We start from the raw sequence: 25,780 nt of genomic DNA, 5'->3' as shown, positions 1-25,780 counted from the left end.
TCAAGACTACAATAAATTGCTTCAAGTAAAAACAACCTATTCCATCTTCTAAGACTAGCATTTATTGTATATTATTGTAAGAACCTTAGATATAAACACATTCGGAATTTCGGATATTCCACAAACATATTTGAATATTCCACAGACAAAATCTCATTCATCCCATATTAATAATGACGCAACATGCAAATAAATAAAATAAACTTAATTACACTACTAGAGGAAATAGATAATATTGTGCATTTATTCATAGAAAAGAAATTAAAAGTGTTGTTTCGCCAATATATGTGTATATATATATATACCCGCACTAAGAAGCATAAACCATCCCTTGTAAATCATCTTAAGTTTTTGTTTTTCAATATGGGTAGTAACTTAAACGTAGAAGTTGTTCTTGTTTTCATGATTGTTTTGTTGGTCGCAGTGCAGAATTGTTCATCACAAAGTTTCAGAACTTCCATATCCATGTAATAAATGATTTGGGTGAAAATATGGATATTAAGATGCAGTGCAAATCAAAGGACAGATATATTGAGGAAAAGTGGGTCCATTATAAGGAGGACTACAGCTGGAGTTTTATGGGAGACCTTTTTTACAGGAGACTATATTGGTGTTGGATGATATAGTCCGACAACTCAGCTGGGCATTGGGATGTAGGGCACTTTGATTTCTACGAAAGTACGAAACATGGTGGTATGTGCCATTTTAATTGCCAGTTGTCTGTTCGGAAAGATGGAGTTTATCTTTTTGTTCCCAACCCAGAGAAATATGAAAGACAGTATACGTGGTGAATTGTATCCTCCGTTAAACTACTCCCTCCGTTCTATTTTAATAGACTGATTTTGCTTTTAGAGAAATTTAAGGAAATTAAGAGAACTAATGTGGTCCTCATGACACTTGTCAATAAAAGAACCGAAGGGAAAATGGGAAATGGTCCTCATGACACTTGTCAGTAAAAGAAATAAAGTGAAATTGTCCACATGACACTTGTCATCAAAAGAAGTTAAGAGAAAAGTGGTCTCACAAAATTAAAATAACATTTGACTTTTCAATTAGGAAACCAACCTATTTTTTAAAAATTTTTATTTATAAAAACCAGCCTATTATTTAAGAACGGAGAAAGTATTAGTTAGAGACGAAAATGGTAAAGTAATAATATCTGGTCCTGTAGAGACAATGGAGGTTTCTTCGTGTATTCGGTTAAACTTTTCAACTAGTCTCATGTATTGGGCAAATAGAAAAAATAAATAAAATGCTATGAATATTTTCTGAGAAATTACATTTTAGTAATAAATGATATTAGCTAAAAATTAACTGAGTATCTACCTAGTAAGAATGAATCATGTCTTGTTTCTTTTTTTTACCCTATTCGTAGATTATTACTGGCTGCATATGCTCTTTCTGGAGAGCTATCAGACAACGAGCAAAGGTAAGAATGCTCCAAGCCAAGGTACTGCCAGGCTCCATAAACATCTATTCTTTGAAAACGACTCAACACTATATCCGAGTCCTGAAGGTATTCAGGTGGATGCAGCAATGACAAAGTAGCAAACTTCCACTTGTCGAATTCCTCATCAGAAACCTGCAATTTCTTCTGTATTCGCAATTTGACTGCATCTAAAGTCTCTCCATGATGGATGACCAAGACAAATGGATCCCCAAAATTCTGTACCTGCATTTGGTTTTGAGATGCACCTATCGTGAAATGATAAACACGAATCAAGTGATCCTGGTGACCCAAGTTCTTCTCCTCCTCTGGAATCTCCTCTGCACGTAATGTCCAGTATTCATCACTAATGTTGACAATCTTTTCACTAAGCGGAAAAATCTTTGAAATCTTGTGATAGGAAATTTCCAGCAATCTAAGTTCCGCATCAGGATGAGACAGCTCAATCTTTGTCTTCAGATCATTAATCAAGTCACCAACTGTACTTTGTTTTGGAAGTGTAATACTATGAAAGACCATATCATCTTTTGTTGAATGATGGAATGCAACCTTTAGAGTTTTCAAATCTTGGAACTCGGGTAAAGGGATGTCCAAAACTTCGTAATACAAAATATCAGATGTCCGATTGTGGTGAATCAATATCTCAGACAAGTAGTTAAAACCTTTGTACTTAATAGCGTGGGGATTAGGTTTCTGAGAGTAGCAGTTATGAGCCGTAAGTCTGATCTTGGTTGGGTCATCCAAACCAAGATGGCGAGCTACTCTTTCTGTCACATCATCATATGTTAATACTTTTGACAGCTCAAAACAAAAAGCATCTTCCATCGGCTTCTCCAAAGATCGAAAATGCACAACCTGACGGTTACTAACCTCTTCCAGAAAAGAAGGAACATCAGGACAGCGGCATTGTTTTATACTATCAGCTGAAGCAGGTTTCTGGAAGCAAATAATGTCTCCATCTATGAGCTTGCTAGCACAGAATGTGAGGTTCTTGTCTATGTGCTCACACATGACAGTGGGCTCAAAGCTTATTTCCTCATAAAGTTGTATTTCTTCATCTGAAGGGAATCCTGCCATCTCATTCAGCTTTTTAAGAATTTCCAGAGGCTTACCACTACCCTTCACGATGAGTCTCCCCACATACCGAATTTCTTCCTTTTCAGGATCATAAAGCTTGAAAAAGAGAAGAATATCTTCTTTGGTTTTATAACAAGGAGGAGGAATGGGATCTAATTTCGACCCAATCTCTACTTCCAAGAACAGCTCTAGTTCTGCATTGCGACCCGCCTTACTTGAAATCTGCTCAACAGATTGTGTCTCCTCTTGAAGCGTTAAAGGGCGGTATGGACGATAAGTATGATTTTGACGCTTTACCCAAAACCAAAACCGATGAAATTGTACAGATACACCAAACTCTCTAGCTACCTCCTCTTTGAAGAGCTTAAAAGGCATTTCTTTCAGGATACGAAAACTGGAAACTTTTTCCTGATCAACAAGATCAAAATAAACATCTCTCCCAATCTGTTCAAAAAGGTCGTCATTTCGAGCAACCTTTATGATAGTATACAGGTGAGCGTCCGCTTTTTCCTTCTTCTTATGATCCTTTTCTACTTGTTCTTTCTTCAACCTAATCCTCAGATATTCAGTAATGTCTTTCTCGTCCACTTCACACATAATTTTATCTTTATCGCTTTCACGTATAAACACAAGCATATATGCATTTGAATATTTTGTAAATTTGAATGGCGTGTGATTGAACTCCGTGTTAAAAACATTTGATAATTGTGATGGGTAAATCTAGAATTATCTAGATAGCTAACTATAACTTCCATGGGCTTATCTCAATGCATAGGCCCAGTCTAGAGATATCTAGACTCTTCTAAGATAAAAAGAGTGCAAGCCCATTCTAGAGTCTTCTAAGACATTTTCCATCATGTGTATCTAGAGAATTCTTTCTCTAGAATGATCTAGGTCAATTAGCTCTAGAGATTTCCAAGTCTAGAGTATTCTTAGTAGTTGGTCATGAAGTATTATAAATAGAAGCAAATGTTGGCCTTTGTGGTAATCCACAACTCAAGTGAGTGAGTAAGTAGTAAGAGTGAGAGCTAGAGTTTAGAGTAAGAGCCAAAGTGCCTCTTTGTAAACAACTAGTGTAAGCCAAAGTTGCTACACAAGCCTCTTGTAATATTTTCATTTTCATATTAATATAAGCCTCACCTTTCAATTAACCAACCTCTCTTCCTAAATTCATTTCCATAAACCCATCACATTTCCGCATTGCGCCAACAAATTTGGTATCAGAGCAAACCTAACCCAGTAATCCTAAAACTCTACCCATGGCAATTAACCAAAGTATTCAAGGTTTCAATTATGCCCAAAGTCTAATTCCAATTTTTGATGGTGAGAGTTATGATTATTGGAGTTTACAAATGAAAACATTATTCATTTCACAAGACTTATGGGATTTTGTAGAAGATGGTTATAAGGTACCCGAGTCGGCAGAAGCTCTATCGTCATGGACGGATGCAGAGAAAAAGGAGTACAAGGAAAACAAGAAGAAGGATGCTAAAGCACTACTATTTCTACAACAAGGGGTAAGCAAAACTATTTTTCCTCGAATTTCGGTGGCGAAAACTTCGAAGGAGGCCTGGAATATTCTCAAAGTAGCATTCCAAGGATCAGAAAAGGTAATCTCCATTAAACTACAAAACTTATGGCGAGATTTTGATAATCTACTTATGAAAGAAAATGAAACTATCCAGAATTTCTTTTCAAGAGTTACTGGTATAGTAAATCAAATTAGTAGTTATGGAGATACCATAGAAAATAAAAGAGTTGTAGAAAAGATTTTAAGGAGCTTACCGTTCAAATTCGATCACATCGTCGCTGCCATTGAAGAGTCCAAAAATTTATCGACTCTCTCGGTACACGAATTAATGGGTTCACTCGAGGCGCACGAGAAAAGGATAAATAGGTTCGCGGAGCAACCATTGGAGCAGGCATTTCAATCAAAAATAAATTTCAGTGAGAAGAAAAATACAGAAGCCAGAAAAGAAAGCTCCAGAGGGGGATCATCATCCAACTCGCAGTACGAGAAAGGGTCGACGTCAACTCAAGGACCCAGAAATTTCTACCGCGGACGTGGAAAAGGAAAAGGAGGTTATAGAAACAACAATCAAAGGTACGGAAAAAATAACTCCTCAAATCTCCGATGCAATGTTTGCAAAAATTTTGGACATGCAACTGAAGATTGCAAGTATAAGTGCACCAAGTGTGATAAATTAAATCACATGGAGAAAGATTGTTGGCTTAATGAAGCAAACTATTCCGAGAAAAACAATTCTCAGAATCAAGTATTCTATTCCTGCCTCACCTCGCAACAAGAATCGCAAGGTATATGGTACGTCGACAGCGGATGCAGCAGCCATATGACAGGAAACAAAGAATATTTCGTAAAATTGGAGGAGCAAGAGATTCCACCGGTCAAGCTCGGAGATGGAAAGTTCCAGAATGTTGAAGGAAGAGGAGTCATATCCGTACGTACAAGGTCAGGTAAAACTCGATACATATCTGATGTTCTTTATGTTCCTGGCCTAGCTCAAAATTTATTAAGTGTTGGACAACTTATAAGAAAGGGGTACTCACTACATTTCGAAGACGGAGAATGCACAATTTACGATAAAATTAATAATCAATTGGTGGCAAAAGTAAAAATGTCAGGAAATTTTGTCTTTCCCCTATCTATGCCATCAATTGAAAATTGTGCAATGAGTACCAACCATATTGACGAAGGAAAGCTATGGCATTTGAGATACGGGCATCTCAACTACAGATCCTTAAAGGTTCTAAAATCAAAAGGCATGGTAATTGGTCTTCCCAATATCGACGGTGGAGATAAAGTATGTGAAGGTTGTATTCTTGCGAAGTTTCACAGACTTCCATTTACCAAGACATCGTGGAGAGCAAGAAGGCCTCTCGAATTGGTGCACGCTGATATCTGCGGTCCGACAAGAACAACTTCACTCAACAACAGAAGATATTTTCTCTTATTCGTGGACGATTATACCAGAATGATGTGGGTGTACATTCTCGAGCAAAAGTCCGAGGCATTCACTAAATTCCTAGAATTCAAGGCGCTGGCAGAGAAGCAAAGTGGCCATCAATTGAAAGTTTTCCGTACAGACCGTGGTGGAGAATTTACTTCAAAAGAGTTTATCAACTACTGCAAAGAAAATGGAATTAAAAAGGAGCTCACTGTCCGATACACTCCACAACAAAACGGTGTCGCGGAAAGGAAAAATCGTACGATCTTGGAAATGGCTCGCAGTATGCTAAAAGCAAGGAAGCTACCCAACACCTACTGGGCGGAAGCAGTCAACACAGCAGTCTACATCCTTAATCTCTCTCCAACAAAAGCGGTTCACAACAAAACTCCATACGAGGCGTGGCATAAGAAAAAGCCCGAGGTAACTTCTTTCAGAATTTTTGGTTGTGTAGCATACTCACATATTCCATCCCAACATAGAGAAAAGTTCAATGAAAAAGGAGAAAAGCTTATATTCATCGGATATAGCGAGGAGTCTAAAGCCTATAGACTTCTAAATCCAGATACAAAGGAACTGGTAATATCAAGAGATGTTATCTTTGATGAATTCAAAGCTTGGGATTGGAATGATGAACCAGATAACCACGAGTCTCCACTACTCATCGAAGAAGAGCCATATCTGTCACACCAAGAAGAAAACACTCCACCAGCAAGCCCGAGATCTCCTAGTCCAACACAACAAAGTCCAAGCTCATCTGACTCAAGTGCCCCACCTAGAAAGGTGCGTTCCCTAAGAGATATTTATAATGTATCTAATTGTACTTTTATAGCACTAGAACCTCAAAAATATGAGGATGCGGCGAAAGAAGAAAAATGGAGAAACGCCATGGACGAAGAAATGCGAGTAATTGAGAAAAATAAGACATGGGAGCTCATCAATCAGCCAGTTGATAAAGAAATAATTGGTCTGAAATGGGTCTACAAGACAAAATATAATGAAGATGGGTCAATTCAAAAGCACAAAGCAAGGCTAGTTGCAAAAGGATATTCCCAGCAACCAGGAATTGACTACAACGAGACATTCTCCCCAGTCGCTCGCATGGAAACAATTCGGATGGTGTTAGCTTTGGCAGCTCAACTCAAAATGAAAGTCTACCAATTGGACGTAAAGTCGGCGTTCTTAAACGGAATACTTGAGGAAGAGGTGTACGTTGAACAACCTCAAGGATATGTCCGAAAAGGAAAAGAAAACATGGTTTATCGTCTCCGCAAAGCACTATATGGCCTCAAGCAAGCACCGCGTGCATGGAACAGCAAAATCGACAAGTATTTCCGAGATAATGGATTTGAAAAGAGTCCAAGTGAGCCATCCCTCTACATAAGAAAACAAGGTACGGATTTCCTAATCGTCTGTCTCTATGTTGATGATTTAATTTACGCCAGCACAAAACAAGACATGGCAGAAAAATTTAAGAAGGACATGATGAAAGAATATGAGATGACAGACTTAGGACTTATGCGATATTTTCTTGGGATTCAAGTAAAACAATCACCAGAAGAAATATTCATTTCTCAAGAAAAATATGCGGAAGACTTACTGAAAAGGTTCAACATGATGGATTGCAAACCAATTGCAACTCCAATGGGTACCAATGAGAAATTGGTAAAAAATGATGGAGCGACAAAAGTTGATCCAACCTTATTCAGAAGTCTAGTCGGCTCACTGATCTACTTAACAAATACAAGACCAGACATAGTCAATGCAACCAGTATTGTTTCTCGGTTTATGAGCGAGCCAAGCAAGTTACACTATGCAGCCGCAAAGAGAATTCTTCGGTATATCAAGGGAACGAAGGATTTTGGCATCAAGTATACAAGAGAAAAAGATAATGATTTAATTGGCTTCACAGATAGCGATTGGGCAGGTTCTATTGAAGACCGAAAGAGCACATCAGGCTATGTTTTCTGTATGGGAACAAAAGTTATCTCTTGGAGTTCTAAAAAGCAAAGCACGGTGGCATTATCGTCAGCCGAAGCAGAGTACATAGCATCAACAAGTGCAGCATGTGAAGCGGTATGGTTAAGAAGAATAATGACCGACCTACAACAAAAGCAAAAAGAACCAACAACTATCTACTGTGACAATATGTCTACAATTGCAATGACAAAAAATCCAATGTTCCACGGACGGACGAAGCATATAGAGCTACGACATCACTTCATCAGAGAGTTAGTAGAGAACAAGGAAATCGAGCTCCAATTCTGTCCGACGCAAGAACAAAATGCGGACATTTTCACAAAAGCAGTCACGGTGGATAAATTCAATCATTTTAGAGATAAGCTCAACATCACAATTAAGAGGGGGTGTTAAAAACATTTGATAATTGTGATGGGTAAATCTAGAATTATCTAGATAGCTAACTATAACTCCCATGGGCTTATCTCAATGCATAGGCCCAGTCTAGAGATATCTAGACTCTTCTAAGATAAAAAGAGTGCAAGCCCATTCTAGAGTCTTCTAAGACATTTTCCATCATGTGTATCTAGAGAATTCTTTCTCTAGAATGATCTAGGTCAATTAGCTCTAGAGATTTCCAAGTCTAGAGTATTCTTAGTAGTTGGTCATGAAGTATTATAAATAGAAGCAAATGTTGGCCTTTGTGGTAATCCACAACTCAAGTGAGTGAGTAAGTAGTAAGAGTGAGAGCTAGAGTTTAGAGTAAGAGCCAAAGTGCCTCTTTGTAAACAACTAGTGTAAGCCAAAGTTGCTACACAAGCCTCTTGTAATATTTTCATTTTCATATTAATATAAGCCTCACCTTTCAATTAACCAACCTCTCTTCCTAAATTCATTTCCATAAACCCATCACATTTCCGCATTGCGCCAACACTCTGGATTTGGCTGAGGAAACTCCTCCTCCCCACCGTATTGCTCCTCTAATACCCACTTGACGTCTTCTTTTGTTACCCGCTCGTCATCAAATTTGAACCATTGCTCTGAGAGTGTTGGTCTTATAAAAGCACAGTAGTGTCCACCATGTACCCCACCACTGTGAACCAAAACACCATAAAGTGTGTAAAGATTGCGAACTCTTCTATCAGCATCTGGAGATAAGTATTTTCCATCCTCCCTGTCAAGATCAAGTTGCAGGGGAAATTCATACCGATCATTTATCTTTACCATAGAGTCCTGCATAAAATCAAATTCATACCGATTTAGCTGGAGTTGGAGAACAGGTGGGAATTGAGTGAAAAGCACACCCTTCTTTGCATCTAGTAAACCATGTTCCTGATCAGCTTGATACTTGTTATCACCTTCAAGGCGCTCCACTTCCACATACTTGTCGAAAGATGCATAAACATCCTTACAGCCTTTTACATCAAGTTGAATGTCATAAAATGACTCCTTTCTAGTAGATCTGTAGTCCACATTGATGCATTCAGTATAGTTCATATAGTGACCTTCGAACAACTGTTGTATCGTACCCTCCACAAGAGTTCCCTTCATTTTATTTTCTATCTTTTCGCACAGAACCCTATTAAGTTCCTGCACATCATGTTGCATGAAGGAGTATTCGTGTGCATTCCAGCCGAAGGATTTAGTGAGCTCCTTCGTTCCAACGCTATTTTTACCGTACTGAAACTTATAAAACGAACTCTGTAGAGCCAAAGGGATGCTTTCTGATGGCAAATCATTCTCAGTTGTTGGCATATGGTAAACTGCCTTCCTGAAATAAGGAATATGATATAGAGTCTGGAGAAGAGAGTTCAAATAACATGTTGCTCCCTGATTCTTAAGGCCAACATAATCCGTTTCTTCTCGAGAATCATAATCCGTGATCACATCTAGTTCAACTATACAAGTATCATCTGCGAGATACCCTCTACCAGGGTCGTAGAGTTCACTAAGAGGTATGAAAGTGGTAGAACCCCAATCACTATCTCGTGCAGTAAATTTGTGTAGTTGGAAATATTTTCTCACTGTGTGCTCGTAATTGATTTGATTGATGACTGCCAGACTGAACTGTGCAAACCTACTCCACCCATATGGCAAATTTTCCATATCCCCAACAGCAAGGTACATCGATAAGTGAGCTACATTGTTTCCCTTGGGAAACATCAGCACGCGCCATTGATTAGTACCAACAGTCAAAACGTTGGAGTAATGTTTTTTAGTGTCTAGCCTTGAAAAATTCCCAATCTTCCAGGTAAATCTCAAAGCACAACGAGAAGCAAGATCCTCAACTGTCTCTGTACTAACAACGGCATCTGCTGGTGCAACTTCCATAGGTTGAGACATACTGTGTGAATGAAGTCGACGAATGTTTACAGCAGGGTTTAGATTGTATTCCTCTTCTACTATGAGCTCTCTTATCAGATTACTACTCTTGATCTCCTGCTGCTTGCCTTCAAGAATCTAGTAGCAGATTAGCCATCACTTTTCTGTTATTATGCAGGTTGCCAAAGGTTTATCCAAGAACAAAAACAAGCATCGCAACAATGACTTGAATCTGTAAGCTTAGGGACCTTTATCAATATGTAAGAAAGAATTTCTGAGCCAAATTTGACTCAAGATTGACGTACTACTACATTCAGATTGCCCCACTGCATCTCTATGGTCACAACTTATGCTTCTGCTGTGATGTGTGGATCTAAAGCAAGAGCAGTCATCCATGTTTTTATTGGTGGATACTTTTTCTTAAAAGCTTCTAAAAGCTTTATTTCCTTTTTGTTTCTCCTCATAATCTCTTCTCTATAAAACTTTAAAGGTTGGATGTTGGATATGGCTAAGAAGTAAAGAATGAAGGATGTGCAACGTAATTGGAAGTCTCTGACTAGTCTTGTCTTCTTATACAAAAATTTAAATAGCCAAGGATATGTTTTGAAACAGTTGAGGGTTCCAGATGGATACTAATTCTCAGCATGTGAAGGTCATTGTACATAGGCCGGCAGTACATGCTAGTTTATTATAACTCACAGTTGTAAGAGTCAAAATCAGAAGGAAGGCAGAACTCAAAGACTGCTTGAAATTACATCTTAAACTAGTAGTAAAAATGAGCTGAAAATTAACTTACTCATAATGAACCACGTCTTGTCTCTTTTTCTTTACCCTATTTTTAGACTTTTACAGGCTGCATATGCTCTTTCTGCCTCCGGGGAACTATCAGAATGCTCCAAGCCAAGGTATTGCTCCCAAGCTCCATAAACATCTCTTTTCTGAAAATGATTCAACACGATATCTGAGTCGTTAAGGTACTCAGGCTGACGACTCAGCAATGACACAGATGCAAACTTCCACTTAGCGAATTCCTCATCAGGAACCTGCAGTTTCTTTTGTATGCGCAATTTGACTGCATCCAAAGTCTCTCCATCATGGATGACCAAGAGGAATGGTTCACCAAAATTCTCTACCGGCCGAGTGTGAGGTGCACCATTTGTGAAGTGATAAACATGAATCAAGCGATCTTGAGGACCCATGTTCTTCTCCTCCTCCGGAATCTCCTCAGCCCGTAATGTCAAGTGTGGTAGAAAAGTTTTAGCAACCTAAGTTCAGCATCAGGATGAGACAGCACGACCTTTGTCTTCAGAACATTAATCAAGTCACCAACGGTACTTTGTTTACGAAGTCTAATACTATGAACGACCGTGTCAATTTTTGTTAAATGACTGAATGCAACATTCAGAGTTTTGAAATCTTGCAACTCGGGTAAAGGGATGTCCAAGACTTCGAAATACAAAATATCAGATGTGCGATTGTGTTCAATCAACATCTCAGACAAGTGATCAATACCTTGGTACTTTATAGCTTGTGGTTTAGGTTTATGAGAGAAGCAGTTATGAGCGGTAAGTCTGATCTTTGTTGGGTCATCCAAACCAAGATGGCGAGCTACTCTTTCCGTGACATCATCATATGTTGATACCTTTGACAGCTCCAAAAAAAAATCATCTTCCATCGGCTTCTCCAGAGAACGGAAATGCACAACCTGACGATTAAGAACATAATTCAGAAAAGAAGAAACATCAGGATAGTTGTACGGTGTCATACTATCAGCTAAAGCAGGTTTCTGGAAGCAAATAATGTCCCCATCTTCAAGCTGGTTACGGCGGAATGTGAGCTTCTGGTCTATGAGGTCACACATAACAGTGGGCTCAATCCTTATTTCCTCATAAAGTTCGATTTCTTCATCCGGAGAGAATCCTGCCATTTCATTAATCTTTTTAAGAATTTCCAAAGGTTTACCATTACCCTTCACAAAAAGTCTCCCCATATACCGAATTTCTTCTTTTTCAACATCATAAAGCTTGAAAAAAAGAAGAATGTCTTCTTTGGTTCTATCAGGAACAGGAATAGGATGTAATTCCTGCCCAAGCCCTATTTCCAGCAACAGCTTTAGTTCCTCATTATGAGACTTTTTCGACTTCAAAATTTCTATCAATTGTCCAACTGATTGTGTCTCCTCTTGAACTGTTAAAGGTCGGTCAGGACGATAAGTAAGATTTACACGCTTTGCCCAAATCCAAAACCGCTGAAATTGCACTGGTACTCCAAACTCTTTAGCAACCTCATCCTTGAAGAGGTTAAAAGGCATCTGTTTCTGGATACGAAAGCTGCAAACTTTGTCGTGATCAACAAGATCAAAATAGATATCTCTCCCAATCTGTTTGAAAAGGTCCTCATCTCGAGCAACCTTTATAGTAGTATACAGGTGAGCCTCTGCTTCTTCCTTCTCCTTATGCTCCTTCTCTTCTTGTTCTTTCTTCAACTTAATCCTCAGGTGTTCAGTAATGTCCTTCTCACCCACGTCACATATAATTTCATCTTTATCACTTTCACGTATATACACAAGCATATATGCATTTGAAAATCTTTCCTCGCCACCGTATTGCTCCTGTAATGCCCACTTGGCATCTTCTTTTGTTACTCGCGCATCATTGAATTTGAACCATTGGTCTGAGAGTGTTGGTCTTATAAAAGCATAGTAGTGTCCACCATGTCCCCCACCACTGTGAACTAAAACACCATGAAGTGTGTAGAGATTGCGGACACTTTTATCAGCATCTGGAGATAAGTATTTTCCATCTTCCCTGTCAAGATCTAGTTGCAAGGGGAATTCATAGTGATCATTTATCTTTACCATCATATCCCGGGTACAATCATATTCATACTGTTTGAGCTGGAGTTGGAGAACAGGTGGGAAGTCAATGAAAAGGACACCCTTCTTTGCATCCTGTAAACCATGTTGTTGATCAGCTTGATACTTGTTATCACCTTCCAGATGCTCCACTTCCACATACTTGTCGAAAGAAGCATAAACATCCTGACAGCCTTTGATGTCAAGTTGAAGGTCATAAAATGACTCCTTTCTAGTAGATTTGTAGTCCACATTGATGCATTCAACATAGTTCATATGGTGACCTTCGAACAAGTGTTGTATCGTACCCTCCACGGCAGTTCCCTTCATTTTATCTTGTAACTTTTCACACAGAACCCTGTTAAGTTCCTGCACATCATGTTGCATGAAAGACTGATGCGTATTCCATCCGAAAGATTTAGTGAGCTCCTTCGTTCCGACTCTATCCAAACTGTACTGAAGCTTATAAAACAACGTCTGCAGAGCCAAAGGGATGCTTCCTCCTGATGCAAAATCACTCTCAGTTGTTGGCATACGGTAGACCGCCTTCCTGAAATATGGAATGTGATATAGAGTCTGGAGAAGAGAGTTCATATAGCATGTTGCTCCTTGATTCTAAAGACCAACATAACCCGTTTCTTTTCGAGAATCGTAATTCCAGAAGTCCCGGATGAGCTTAACCTTTGCTTCAACTATACATGTATCATTCAAGAGATACCCTCTACCAGGGTGGTAGAGTACACTAAGAGGCATGAACGATGGAAAACCCGTATCAGAGAATCGGGCATTAAATCGGTGTTCTGGCACATGAAGTCTCACCGTGTCTTTGTTATCGATTTGGTTGACGATCGCCAAACTGAACTCTCCACATCTACTCCACCCATGTGGAAAATTATCCGAGTCCGCAACATCAAGATACATCGATAAGTGATTTGCGTTGTCTCCGTTTCCTCTGGGAAACATCAGCACACGCCATTTATATGTACCAACAGTGAAAACATCAGAGTAAATTCGTTTTCTTTTAGGGTTTAGGCTAGAAAAATTCCAATCTTCCAGGTAAATTTCGAAGAAGATGCCGGATCACCCTCAATTAGATCTGTACTAACGGCTTCTGCTGGTGCGACTTCCATAGGTTGAGGACTTCAATTACGGACTCTGAATCTGTAACCGACATCACATCCTCCTCCTTATCTGTTGGCGGCGGAAGATCAGTTATCAGAGTCATGTCTGAAATTAGATAAATTTTCGCCTTAAGAAAACCCTAAAAACAAGCGCGTTGAGGAAACCCTAAAAACTGGTAAGAGGAAGAAGGGCGAAGAAAGGAGAGAGAGACTTGGACTGTTTATCTACCTTACGCGTATCATAAAGAAAAGGGGTCAAAGTTTTCTTCCGTATCCTTTAAAAGACTAAATAGCCCCTCCATTTTTCATTCCGCCTGCCTAAATTTTCGTTAATGTGAAACATACCAAGGGTAAATAAAATCATCCACTCTCATCTTTGACTCTCTTTATCTTTTTTCTTTTTCTTCTGTCCTCTTCTTTCTTTTTACAGAGCACAGACTTACACCCAATCCCTTGGGTCCGGCCCGAAAATGCTATGTTTAGCGACAGCTGCTACCGAGTTTTATCCCGCCACACACAATGGTGTGCAAGAGACTGGCGGGCAATAAGAAGTTTCAGATAACTACACTGTTTGTAACGAAATTTGAAGGAGGTGTAGATTTTGAGATTGCACTTGGTAGTTAACTTATTTTCTAAAACGAAACGGTCAAAGCACTTTTTCTAATTTATACAATTAACTGAGTGAAATTGCTGGATCAAGGTCTAGTTTATGAGATTTTGTTGTTGTTGCTTGGATGATCTTTTACCTCACTATCAACTGCAACAAAAATAGTAGAGCTGGTAGGGTCTTGGACTTCGAACCATAGCATGAAGGGAAGTATTTCCATTAGAAATTCTGTAACAACACCTGGGTATGGGTTCATCAACTTTACTTAACTCTTGGTCGCTCACTGATCACCCTCTTCTCCAACTAATTTTGTTGTGCGATTGCCACATTTCCAATAGTACCAACCATCATCTGTCATAAGCCGATTACGATTAGCGGTTGCACAACCATCATCCGTCATAACCCGATTACGATTAGCGGTTGCACGACCCAAATATTAATTTGTTATGTTCCAGCTATAATTGTAGTAATGAGGTAGAAACGTACGTTACACCCGACATTCCATTTGGCCATTTGGTCGCCATTAGTTCAGAAATGCTCTTTCGGTTCCCCAATAGCAAAAATGCCGCACTGGCGAATCCCTCTTTTGGTAGGTAGTTATCTGAGGGGTGGTGTTTTTTGGCAGCACCTGTCTTACACATTAGTTTAACATGAGTGACTATCTTTTCAAAAATGCCTCAGTGGCGAATAGCATAAATGCCGTAGTGGCGAATCCATCTTTTGGTAGGTAGTTATATTCTGGGTGGTGTTTTTTGACAGCACCTGTCTTACACATTAGTTTAACATGAGTGACTATCTTTTCTACGTGGATCACTCCATACCATGACTAAGAAATATTATATGGTTCCCATACCCATCACTTCAGGAAGCTCTATGTTCAAGTAGATCTTGGTGGAATTAGTTGATGACAAAGATAATTTTCCTGTGAAACGGTCGTGGGTTGTTAGTTTCTAGTATAGGTTTATAAATTAATGGAAAGTATTGTGTTCATATAACGCATAATCGATGTTTAACCTTAATTATTTTTTTTTATGTAGGTACCCGACTACCCGTTACCACAACCACAATCGGTGCATACTCAACACCATGTTGGTCCAAGTTCCAGCTTAGCTCGCTCGTCGAGTCACCCCACAGAGTAATCTTCACATTAACACCGCTGCAAAAAAAAAAAAAGAAAAACTCAAGATTGTTGACCATCCAAATAGTTCGCTAATCATCTTGAATATGGCCTCAAAAATTAAATAACAATTCAGCACACTTGTACCTCAGGTTCTTGAGAGTTAGGTCGCGCATTATGGATCATTGCCCATTTGCTCTCTTAAATTTTTGTAGAGTTGTCAAGCTGGTGGTAAGAATGCCGACCACATCTGCTTGACCATAAGAAGTGAAAATAATTAAAATCACATTGGGGACAAAACTAATGATATAAAAAATGGGAGGTATATGTTTGCAGTATTAGACTCAGTTCTTCAAAAGCAGTAAAAGAGAATTTGTAGGGTGGCATTTTAATTGTGGTGGAATCCATAGGCTTAAGCTTGAAATTCCACTCAAAAAAGGCACAGAAATCATTTATAGTAGGGCGATTTTTTTCTAGCGATCCATCCTTCAAATGACCACCTAAAAAGAATAAATCATTATGCCAAATTCAGAATGACCACCTATAAAACGAAAGAAGACCATGACAGTCGTATCGATGGTTCGGCAACAAACAAAAACATCTGGAGTAAGAAGATAACAAAGAAATACATCAGTGATATAGTATATAGCAAGACTATGTTTGATTGTAACTTACCTTGGTCTTGAACATTATATGCCTGAACATACTCAATTTAAGAAAAACTAGTGTGGAGCCCGCACTTTGCACGGGATTTGCTTGGTTGTTCCAGTTCTAACTAAACAAATTATGGTTGGATTTAGTATGTGTAGAAAGTATCATTAATTAAGATTCCTCATATTGATAAATCTGTGCAAGAGGGAACACTGTAGCTCACTCACTTGCGAATTCAGGCAAAAAAGAAGTTGATTCAGCTATGTTTTGTAACAAAATAACTAAAGAGCGGAGAATAAAAGTAAAGAACTAAAATCTAAAAAGATTGGTGATTTATAATTCTTCCTGATTTGTTATCTTCATACGTGATCAGCCTATTTTACAACAATCAAATAAATGAACAAATAATACAACAACATAAAGTATTTCTCTGCGGTACAAAGAATTTGTACATTTTTATATGTTAAATGAATGATCGAAGTTGTTGTCTGAGTTGTTTCTGGATGAATGAAAAGAGCTCATTGCAGATCAATTTCGCTGGATGAATATGCACTTGCCATGAGTTAATTTTTTTTGTTGAATGCCAGATAAGAGAGGTATAAAAATTGTAAAACCACAAAACGTTTTTGGTAGTAGTGTATTCTACAGAAATGAACAAAAGAAATTAGCTAACCTTTTCCCCGGTCTTTGGAGCACCTGGTAGACTCGTAGAACATGTCCGTAAGCTACAGCTTGAGTTAGTATTTACATCTCTGATTAGATGCCTCCTAGAGCATTACAAATTAGACATAGAAGCACTAACACAGTTCAGTTAGGACTGGATCTTTTATCTTCCTTGTATGCACATCATCAGGCATGTGGTGAACCCTGAGCCACAGCAAAGAACCGAAAAAGATTCAATTAAGTGATATCCAATTTATTGATTTAAACATGGCTGGTATTCGTTGACAGGTTTCTTATACATTAAAGGGAAAATCGGGAAAATGCCCCAATACGGGGTGCAATGTTGGAAATCTGCCCCAACATTTAAAAATTTAGAAAAATGTCTGATTCCATCAAAAAGTCAGTTGCCCTTCAGAATTCAAGTTTCAAGGTTTAAAATTCAGGATTCAGGTTGAGGGTTCAGGGTTTAATGTTCAAGTGGTGGCGACGATGATTTTTGTAGTGGTTCTAGTGGTGATCGTGGCCTTACACATGTGACTTAACTGGGTTGGACGTCAAAATTAACGGAATAGGGCATTTTTACAACTTTTTTTAACGTTAGGAAGATTTCCAACATTACACCTCATATTGGGGCATTTTTCCAAATTTCCCTACATTAAAAACTGGGACAACAGGATAGTGCACCACTAAAATTTACTTCATTTCGCTGCCTCCTTTAATTTATCCCTGTAACTTAAACAACCTACTTCGTTTCCCAGAATTTCTCCTCCATGAACTCAAATTTCAATCAAGTAAATGAAAACCACTACGTTAAACAATTTGAAAATTAAAACTAATGTTAAAAAATTGGTAAAATTTCAGAACTTAACAACACAATCTAGCCTTCAAGCACAACTTCCAAACTTGTACTTAAGAAATCTTGCGGACAAAATAAGATGCAGTGAACTTATATTAGTTGAAAGTGAGAATCTGAACCATATTAAGAAGAAATTCGATACGAATACGCCTAATTTTACTTAGAAATTGAGCTTTTTTTTGGGTAAAAGGCCAAAGATAAAGTTTTTTTACGTCAAGGCCTCAATATTTAAGAGATTGTCAGCAAAAGCAGTAGACAACCATACCAATTTGTATAAATAAAATCATATAAGGACTCGGTTATTATCAAGCGTAGGTAGAACACTAATTAGACGCTAGTACTGCAACCAAGTATTGAACTGCAATCAATAATCCCCCAATTAAAGACCCTAATCGTATCCATTGTGTATTTTCAATTTACATCAAGTATACCTTATTTTGTAAGCCCGACGATGAGAGAAGTGTGATAGTCTTCCTGGATACGCTCAGACACAGAAGTAATGGTACTATATGTTGGCATGCCAACATGGAGAGAAAAATAATCAAGCATTTAGTTATTTTCAGTATACCGATACTTATGATAAAGAAAATCAAAACACAGCCGATTAATTAATAGGAAAGGAGAAAACCCCAATTTAAAAGCCACGGCTGAAACCTCTATAATGCACTTACAACTGCAGAAGTATTTAGTTGCGTAGCCCCTGGGTCTATTACTTTCTTGGTGATATCGACACTTGACTTGATGGGTGTGCAATCAGAAATATAAACATCAAAGACATGTCATAATTAAGATTTAGTAAACAACCAAAACTAATTAATATGTCCATTATAATCAACCATAACTGGAAACCAAGTAAAAACAATGAGATGAATAATGTAGACTTACAAAACCTGATTCTGATAAGGTCGGATATCAACATACTCAAAAGAAGCAAAACAACTTCTCTTAATGAGATCACATGCAGCATAACCCGTTTTTGCTCATGGGAAACTATAACATATATACGGAATAAGATTAAAACCTCCCATGTGATATATGTGATTGCACTAAGAACTTGGAAACATCATTCAACAAAAGAAGCATAAGATTTTGTGTAAACCAAAGAGATCAGCTAGATAGTTGAACAACTATGCTATCGAACAACAAAACAAAAGAAAGTGTTTTAGCGAGATTAAAGATAGAATAAAGAGAACCCGTGAGATAGAGAGGCAGAAGAGAGCGAAAGCAAAAGAAAAAGATAAAGATTGTGAAAACATTTTAGGGTTAATGTATATCAGACGTATTCTTCACCTGCCCATTTCATGTGCGGCAAAAAACACCGAAAAGATCTCAAAACCCAAGAATCCTATTGGTCTGTATTCTCTTAAGTGTGGTCAGAAGCTCTAGAATTCGAGCTTTGTTCAGCTTTCAACCACAACTCTCTAAATTGGACTCAAATTATATATACAACATCTGGATCATCTTCACTGGTGGTTTAACTATCTCTTCCAACTGTAAGGTTTCCGTTGATTTCTGTAGCACCACTAAGTGCAGTATAAAAGTTCCCTCAACTTCCGAAATTTCCTGAAGAGCCTCTTTTTTCAAGTCCTTTCATCATCATTAAATTTCCGGTACCTTGTGATGCCTCATGCATGTGTACCAAATGACAAAACACACACACTAATTAGTTCAGTGGCTTAAAATAACTTTTCATTGAGCTTACACAACAATGAGGTATAAATGTACATAAGACATGATTTGTATGTATGGTTTTTATGCGTTTTGTATAAATGATACAGATTAACAATTCTGTGAACACTACAAAATGAAAGAATAAGTCAGAAACATATAAATGCGGCAGTTTAAAGTAGTAGTTGGGTTCAAAATAAATTACATACCTTCGCATCAAGTAAGCATAGGCCGGATAACATACGAACTCGTAATTCCCTTGCGGCCATACATACTCTCGAGAGAGGAAAATATAACATTATGCTACCACATCAGCATTCTGCAAATGTTTCATTAACAATTTTCAACTTTAGATATCAATCTCTAATTTAGCCTATATAGTAGAAATTAAGTTCCTATGTTTTTCATAAGACACTGTGATTCAGTGGGGACATTTGTTGTACCGAAACTAAAGAGTATGGAAGAATTAAGATTACAACAGTAGACAACTATAAAAATAAATATCAAAGTTAGATGGCATCAACGTATAAACATCCATAGAAACTTCAAATCCCATAAATCCATGTAATTCGAGATTGAATAAAAATGGCACAACATTCAAACCTCGGTTAAAATCCTAAATTCTCAATTCTCGTGAAGATTCACAAAAAGGTATTAATTTCAATTACCTTAGATGAGTTTCCGAGAATCTCATTTTCATTTTTCTGCTGATGATGCTTCTAGGTTGTTGTTGCTGCTGATAAGTGCAGAAACACCCAAATCAGGACATCCTTCTTTGTATAGATAAACAATCAAAACCCATGTTGAGAAAAGCACACATCTCCAATACGTTTATTACCCAGGATGAGAAAATCAACAAAAAAGATTAAGAAAAATATCAAAATCAGAGAGATTTCCCTCGAAAAATACCATAATCACGGAAACTTAAGAAAGGAGATTGGTAACCATTGAGAACTTGTGCAAGATAACTTTTGGGGAGGTTTATGCAGTCGAACGTGATTGGTAAGAAGAAATAATGGTGTTATTAATGGGTATCTTCTATTTTGGTATTGCATGAGGACTTGGTTTGATTATTTTGGTTCGAATTAAAGGGAGTAATGGTGGTGCTAAACTGCTAATTGATTTCATCCGTTATGGATGAAAAGATGGAGCAGAATTCAAAACCTAGTAATTGCATCTTAGCTTTGGCAAGCGTTGCAGATGGAAATTAAGATAAGAAGTCGAATATGGTACGTTGGATTAGGGCGTAGAAGAAGGGTGCATTCTAGGCCACGATTTATCTTCTTCGTTTTTTTTGCATTTTGAGAGCAATGGAAGCCGTTCATCTCTTAGAAAACACCTTTCAAAGACGTCAGATTTCTAAAAACACATTTGTTTTTGTAAGATAGATGTCCTTTCGGATTATTCTTAGGATTATTAAACGTTTGATTTCAATCCTTTTGGCAGTGACTAAATGTAACCTAATTGTTGAATAATTGTAACCCTCAATCTCTAAACAAACTAATTATAGACCCCAAGTTGAGCGGGTCCTTAATACCCACTATTAAACTGTTTAAACCGGCACCATTCTGTCATGTGAGAGGGGTGCCCATTATCGTATGTGTGTAGGTATTTAGTCAGTTGTAATGAGTGGTTTAGATTATCTCACGTGGCTAGTTCTTGATCGTCGGATATTGAGAGAGAGAGAGTTATAGACTCTCATATCCTGTAATGAAACTCTTACGAGAAAATTTATGAACATAATAGTTTAGTTTAGCAATTAGGTTTGGTTCACTATGAATCAAGAGGTTACTTACTCAAATTATGATCCAAACACTACAGTTGTACATCCAGGTACACTACATTTGGGATCAGAGCCGTTTCTTTCAGCATAAATTTATCCAAATTTTTTTCAGATCGATCTAGGGATTATTGGTATAGAGTTAGGGCAAAAAATGAAGCCTATAACCATTTCCTTGATCTGCAGATATACTATAGAGATATATCCAGTGATGTATCTTCATGGAGTAGAAATTATCAACTTCAGAGATTACAAAATGAAATCTCTTGGGCCAGGGTCAGTTGGGAATCCATTCAAGTACCACCATTCGAAGAACAATTTGTTACTAGAGTTCAGAGTTTGGAAGCTACGATGGAGGAGGAGGTTTTCATTGACGAATTGGTACCTGAATTCAGTGAAAATGTTACTCCAAATTTTGTTCTTGATTCTACTACTGATGCAATTTTAGACTCTGATTCAAATTTTGGATCTCAAACTGATTCAGCTCAGGTTTTAAATGGGTTTTTAAAATCAACATCAAACATTAAAGCCTCTGTTATTTCAATTAGTGAATTCACGGTCTCTCCACCTGAAGAAACCAAATCAATTCCTACTGGTGTTGTTGAAGAAGAATTTGATAAAGTTGAAGTGAACGATTTTGGAAGGACGGATCAGACCGATTTTGAACATTTCTATGGAAATGGTAATCGCAACAGATTCACAGAGAAGGGGGATCGTCCCGCTTCTTGCATGACTACCGTCAGCTTCTTGTTTTCCTGCTTTCCTGTAGCTTCTCTGTATATTGCTTCAAGCCGGTTGAGTCGGGCCTGAAGTTGGTCATCCTTTCGGCCTTCTTTTTTCTTCCCGGAGCTCTCTCGGGTGAGAAAGATGGTTCATGATAGTGATGCCTTGATCTTCCTGAGTCATCGCCTGATTGTTCGGCATACGATACAATCTTAGAACGAGTTGACCTTGAGGTATCACCTCGCTTGGGGTTTGGGACTGCGAGGTTCTCGGCCTCACAGTTTTTTTAACTTCTTGGATCTGGTTTTTGTCTCGTCGATGTTTGGGATCAATATCCGAGGATCCCTCGGATGAGCTATCCTCGCGGTCGAGAATACATATGCTTCCCTTGGGGAAGCGATACGTTGTTTCCTCGTTGGAGGTGTCAGGGATGTTAATTCGTTCGGCATCTTGTAAATGTTCAAAGGGGTTTTCCTTCTCTAGGACCTCATTGACAGTAGGGAGTGGCGCCTTCTTTTTTGCTTTTCGCTTAAGCTTGCGGTTTCTCCGCTCAAGCCTTCTGTTTCGCCTTTCTAGTTTCTCCATTCTCTCACCCTAAGCTTCTTGGGCTTTCAGGATGGCCGCGATGGTAGCGTTGGCATCGCCGAGGTCTGAAGGGTTGCCCTTCTTTGCCTCGTTGTTTGCCTTGGAAAACGATTCAACCCTCCTGGTTAAGTCAGATGGACGTCATCATGTATCTCGAAGGGGTTTACCTCTCCTTCGGAGCTAGAATTATCAGTTAGTCCTTCCCGATACTGGTCATCGGGTTGTCCTCTCCTGGGACTTCTCCATTCATCAGAGCCTCGCCTGGCTCCATATCGTCGAGTCCTTCTGATTGGGATCCACCGTTTTCTCCTTGGCTCCTGCGAGTAGATCGTCGCGTCACCATTACCTTCCCTGCAATATATGCAATAAAAATTAATTTGCCTTTTTTTCAGAAAAGTGGGACCCTAGGTTTGCAGGTCACGTGCAATTACTAAGTCATAGTTCAGACTGGTCAGTTTAGTACAGGAAGACTTTGCAGTATATTTTGGAGACATGTGAAAACGTCAAAACATTCCCTCTTTGCACGAGATTTTAATGATGAAGAAAAGGTGTTTTATCAGTTCTCTGTTTTCGAGAGAAATACCTCTTTCAACACGTTATACCTCTTTAGGGAAAAAAAATAAAATTATGAGGATTGAGCATATTTTCCCATTCTAGGAATTATTTCTAATCATCTTTTAGCTTTTGATTTTGAACAAACTTTGAGTTTGATGAATGAATATGTACTCGTTAATCCTTCCCCTTGACTTAGATTCAGGTTCTTAAAAAGGATATCTTGGACTTTGTTGAGTTTGATGAAAAACATCATCAAATTTGTGTTTTCAACTCTCATAAGGTGATATGTCCCTTATGTAGTTTACTGACTAGTATTTCTTCCCGGCTCTCATGGAGGAGATCGTTTGAGCACCGAAGTCTTTGAAACTTCATTTTTACTCTGATCTACAACTCTCCTGAGCTCCTTGAGGAAGGTATAAAAAATCTTTGAAATAACAAGAAATCTTAAAGAAAATCAGTAAAAAACTAAGATCTGTTAATCTTGAGGTTCTTCTGGACTTCTCAGATCGTGAAGATCATGTTTGAGTCCGAGCTCTATTCATTCATCTCAACATAAATCTAGTTTGTAGTGTGAAAAACACTTTTCTCATGGAGATTAGGAAAACAATATAAAGCTGTTATTTGGGAGGTAGATTAGATCTTCATACCTCCCTGTTTCTAGCGCCAAAATGTAGTTGCATCTTTCTGATGACTACATCCAAGTGAAATGAAATACTAAAAACTACTAAAACATATAAGATTCAACTATGAACAAGATGTCAAGAGCATGGAATGTAAAGATTGACACAAGCATATAACGTGGTTCGGCCATGAAGACCTACGTCCACGGGAAAGAAGATGTTTTCTTATTGATTATAAGGTCTTACCCTTGAAAGAGTTACAAATCTCTTCTATATTTCTCACTTTCTCTCTACCTAGATCTCTCTCAGGAATTCTATGTAGAAATACCATCTAGGATTACATAAGTTGTCCATCTCCTTCTACATGGACTGGTATTTATAGGCAAAATAAACTTATGGTGGTCTGCTCGTCCAAGTTCGATGAGCTGTCTTCCATCGTCCTGGATGCTTCGGACTGGCTATATACTATCCCTCGAGATGGCTAGTCTGGTTCTTCCTTCGAGTAGTCTCGCTCTCCTTCACCTCGTGCGGTTCTTGTATGGAGACCCTCGTGCTCTATCACCTTTGGGTAGTAGTATAGATCGTCCGAGTCTTTTGTCACGATGCAGATCTCCCCACGTCTTGTTCTTATTCTTCATTAAATGCGGTCCTGCTTTTTAGACTTGACCGTCTGAGCAAACTAGACTTTTACTTACACGCGTCATTCATGTAATGCTCGTGCAGTTTCCTCGACTGAGACAATTTCTCCTTTTTAGAGGATTATTCGACGCTCCTACCTTATCATCCTGTCACGTATTCATCCCTTGAGATGCTGACACGTGGTCGTCGGGTATTTTACCCACACAGAGAGAACTTTTGATGAAGAGGAGGTGCATAATGTGATTAAAATGTTTGGTTATAATAATCCCCAGGGCCGGATGGATATACAATGGAGTTTTACAAGGTTTGTTGGCATATTCTGAAGGAGGACGTAATGCTTGCTTTACATGAATTCTATGTGAAAGGAGTTGCGGATTGGAGGTTAAATGTTTCTTTTCTTAAACTCATTCCAAAGAAGAAGGATTCTTTTACGGCCAAGGACTTTAGACCAATCGGTTTGATTAATAGTTTTTACAAAATTGTGTCTAAGGTGCTGGCAGAACGCCTAAAGATTGTTATGCCCAAGCTGGTTTCCCACTCGCAAGGAGCTTTTCTCAATGATAAGAATATATTGGATGGTATTCTAATTGCGAATGGGTGCATCGATAGTAGGTTGAAGCAGAAGAAGCCTGATATTTTGTGTAAAGTAGATATGGAGAAAGATTTCAACAATGTGAATTGGAATTCTTTATTTATGATTCTCAAAAAACATGGTTTTGGTCATAGATGGGTGAAGTGGTTATTCTGGTGTGTAACTTCTACGCAATTTTCTATTCTTGTTAATGGTGTTGCTACTGGTAGAATTAAGCCATCAAAAGGTTTTCGACAAGGAAACCCTTTATCTCCTTTTCTTTTTATTTTGGTTGTAGAGATTTTAGCTAAATTGCTGGATGAGGTTGTTCAAGATAGAAGGATGGGAGGTTTTCAGGTTAAAGAAGGAGGAACTGTGGTCTCTCATCTTCAATTCGCTGATGATACTATAATCTTTCTAAATGCTTCAAAGGAGGAGGTGAGAAGACTTCTTGTTATCCTGGTTATTTTTGAGGTCTTAACAGGGTTAAAGCTCAATATGGAGAAGAGTTCAATGACAAGTATTAGAGCAGATGAGGTAGTCGAGGACTTAGCTTTGGAGCTTAGATGTAGAACTGCAGATCTGCCTATTATTTACTTGTGCTTTCCAATTGGTGCTTCTCACAGGAATATTGCAATTTGGGATGTGGTGATTGATCGAATGAAGAAGAGACTTGCAGTATGGAAGAATAAGTATCTTAACAAGGCTGGTAGGTTGGCTCCAATCAAGTTTGCTCTTCAAAGTCTTCCCACTTATTACCTTTCTCTTTTCCATTTGCCTGTGTCTGTGGAGAAAAAGATGAATACTATTATGAGGAAATTTTTATGGGGTGTGACTGATGATGTCAATAGGATGAGTTGGGTTTCATGGTGTAAGATTAATAAACCAAAACAGAATGGAGGTCTAGGTGTGAGGAATTTGAGATTGGTTAATAAATATTTGATGGGTAAATGGTAATGGAGGTATCCAAAAGAAAAACGATCTTGGGGGAGATTGATT

General features: G+C 38.3%; 1 protein-coding gene and 1 pseudogene across 1 annotated transcript; both read right to left on the bottom strand.

The window, feature by feature from the left end:
* Positions 1–1,360: 1,360 nt before the first annotated feature.
* LOC113316666 (ubiquitin carboxyl-terminal hydrolase 12-like) lies at positions 1,361–9,792 on the bottom strand. The gene is made up of 3 exons (XM_026564818.1): positions 8,384–9,792; positions 5,875–5,878; positions 1,361–3,205 (listed from the first exon to the last, which is right to left on the bottom strand). Exons 1-3 carry the CDS (start codon positions 9,790–9,792, stop codon positions 1,361–1,363), a joined length of 3,258 nt encoding a protein of 1,085 aa, XP_026420603.1.
* Positions 9,793–10,598: 806 nt separating this feature from the next.
* Positions 10,599–13,850, bottom strand: LOC113316664 (annotated as a pseudogene).
* Between the last annotated feature and the right edge of the window lie 11,930 nt (positions 13,851–25,780).

This window comes from Papaver somniferum, chromosome 10 (genome assembly GCF_003573695.1).
Source record: "Papaver somniferum cultivar HN1 chromosome 10, ASM357369v1, whole genome shotgun sequence".
Taxonomy (NCBI): Eukaryota; Viridiplantae; Streptophyta; class Magnoliopsida; order Ranunculales; family Papaveraceae; genus Papaver; species Papaver somniferum.
This window is presented reverse-complemented; position numbering and strand designations above follow the sequence as displayed.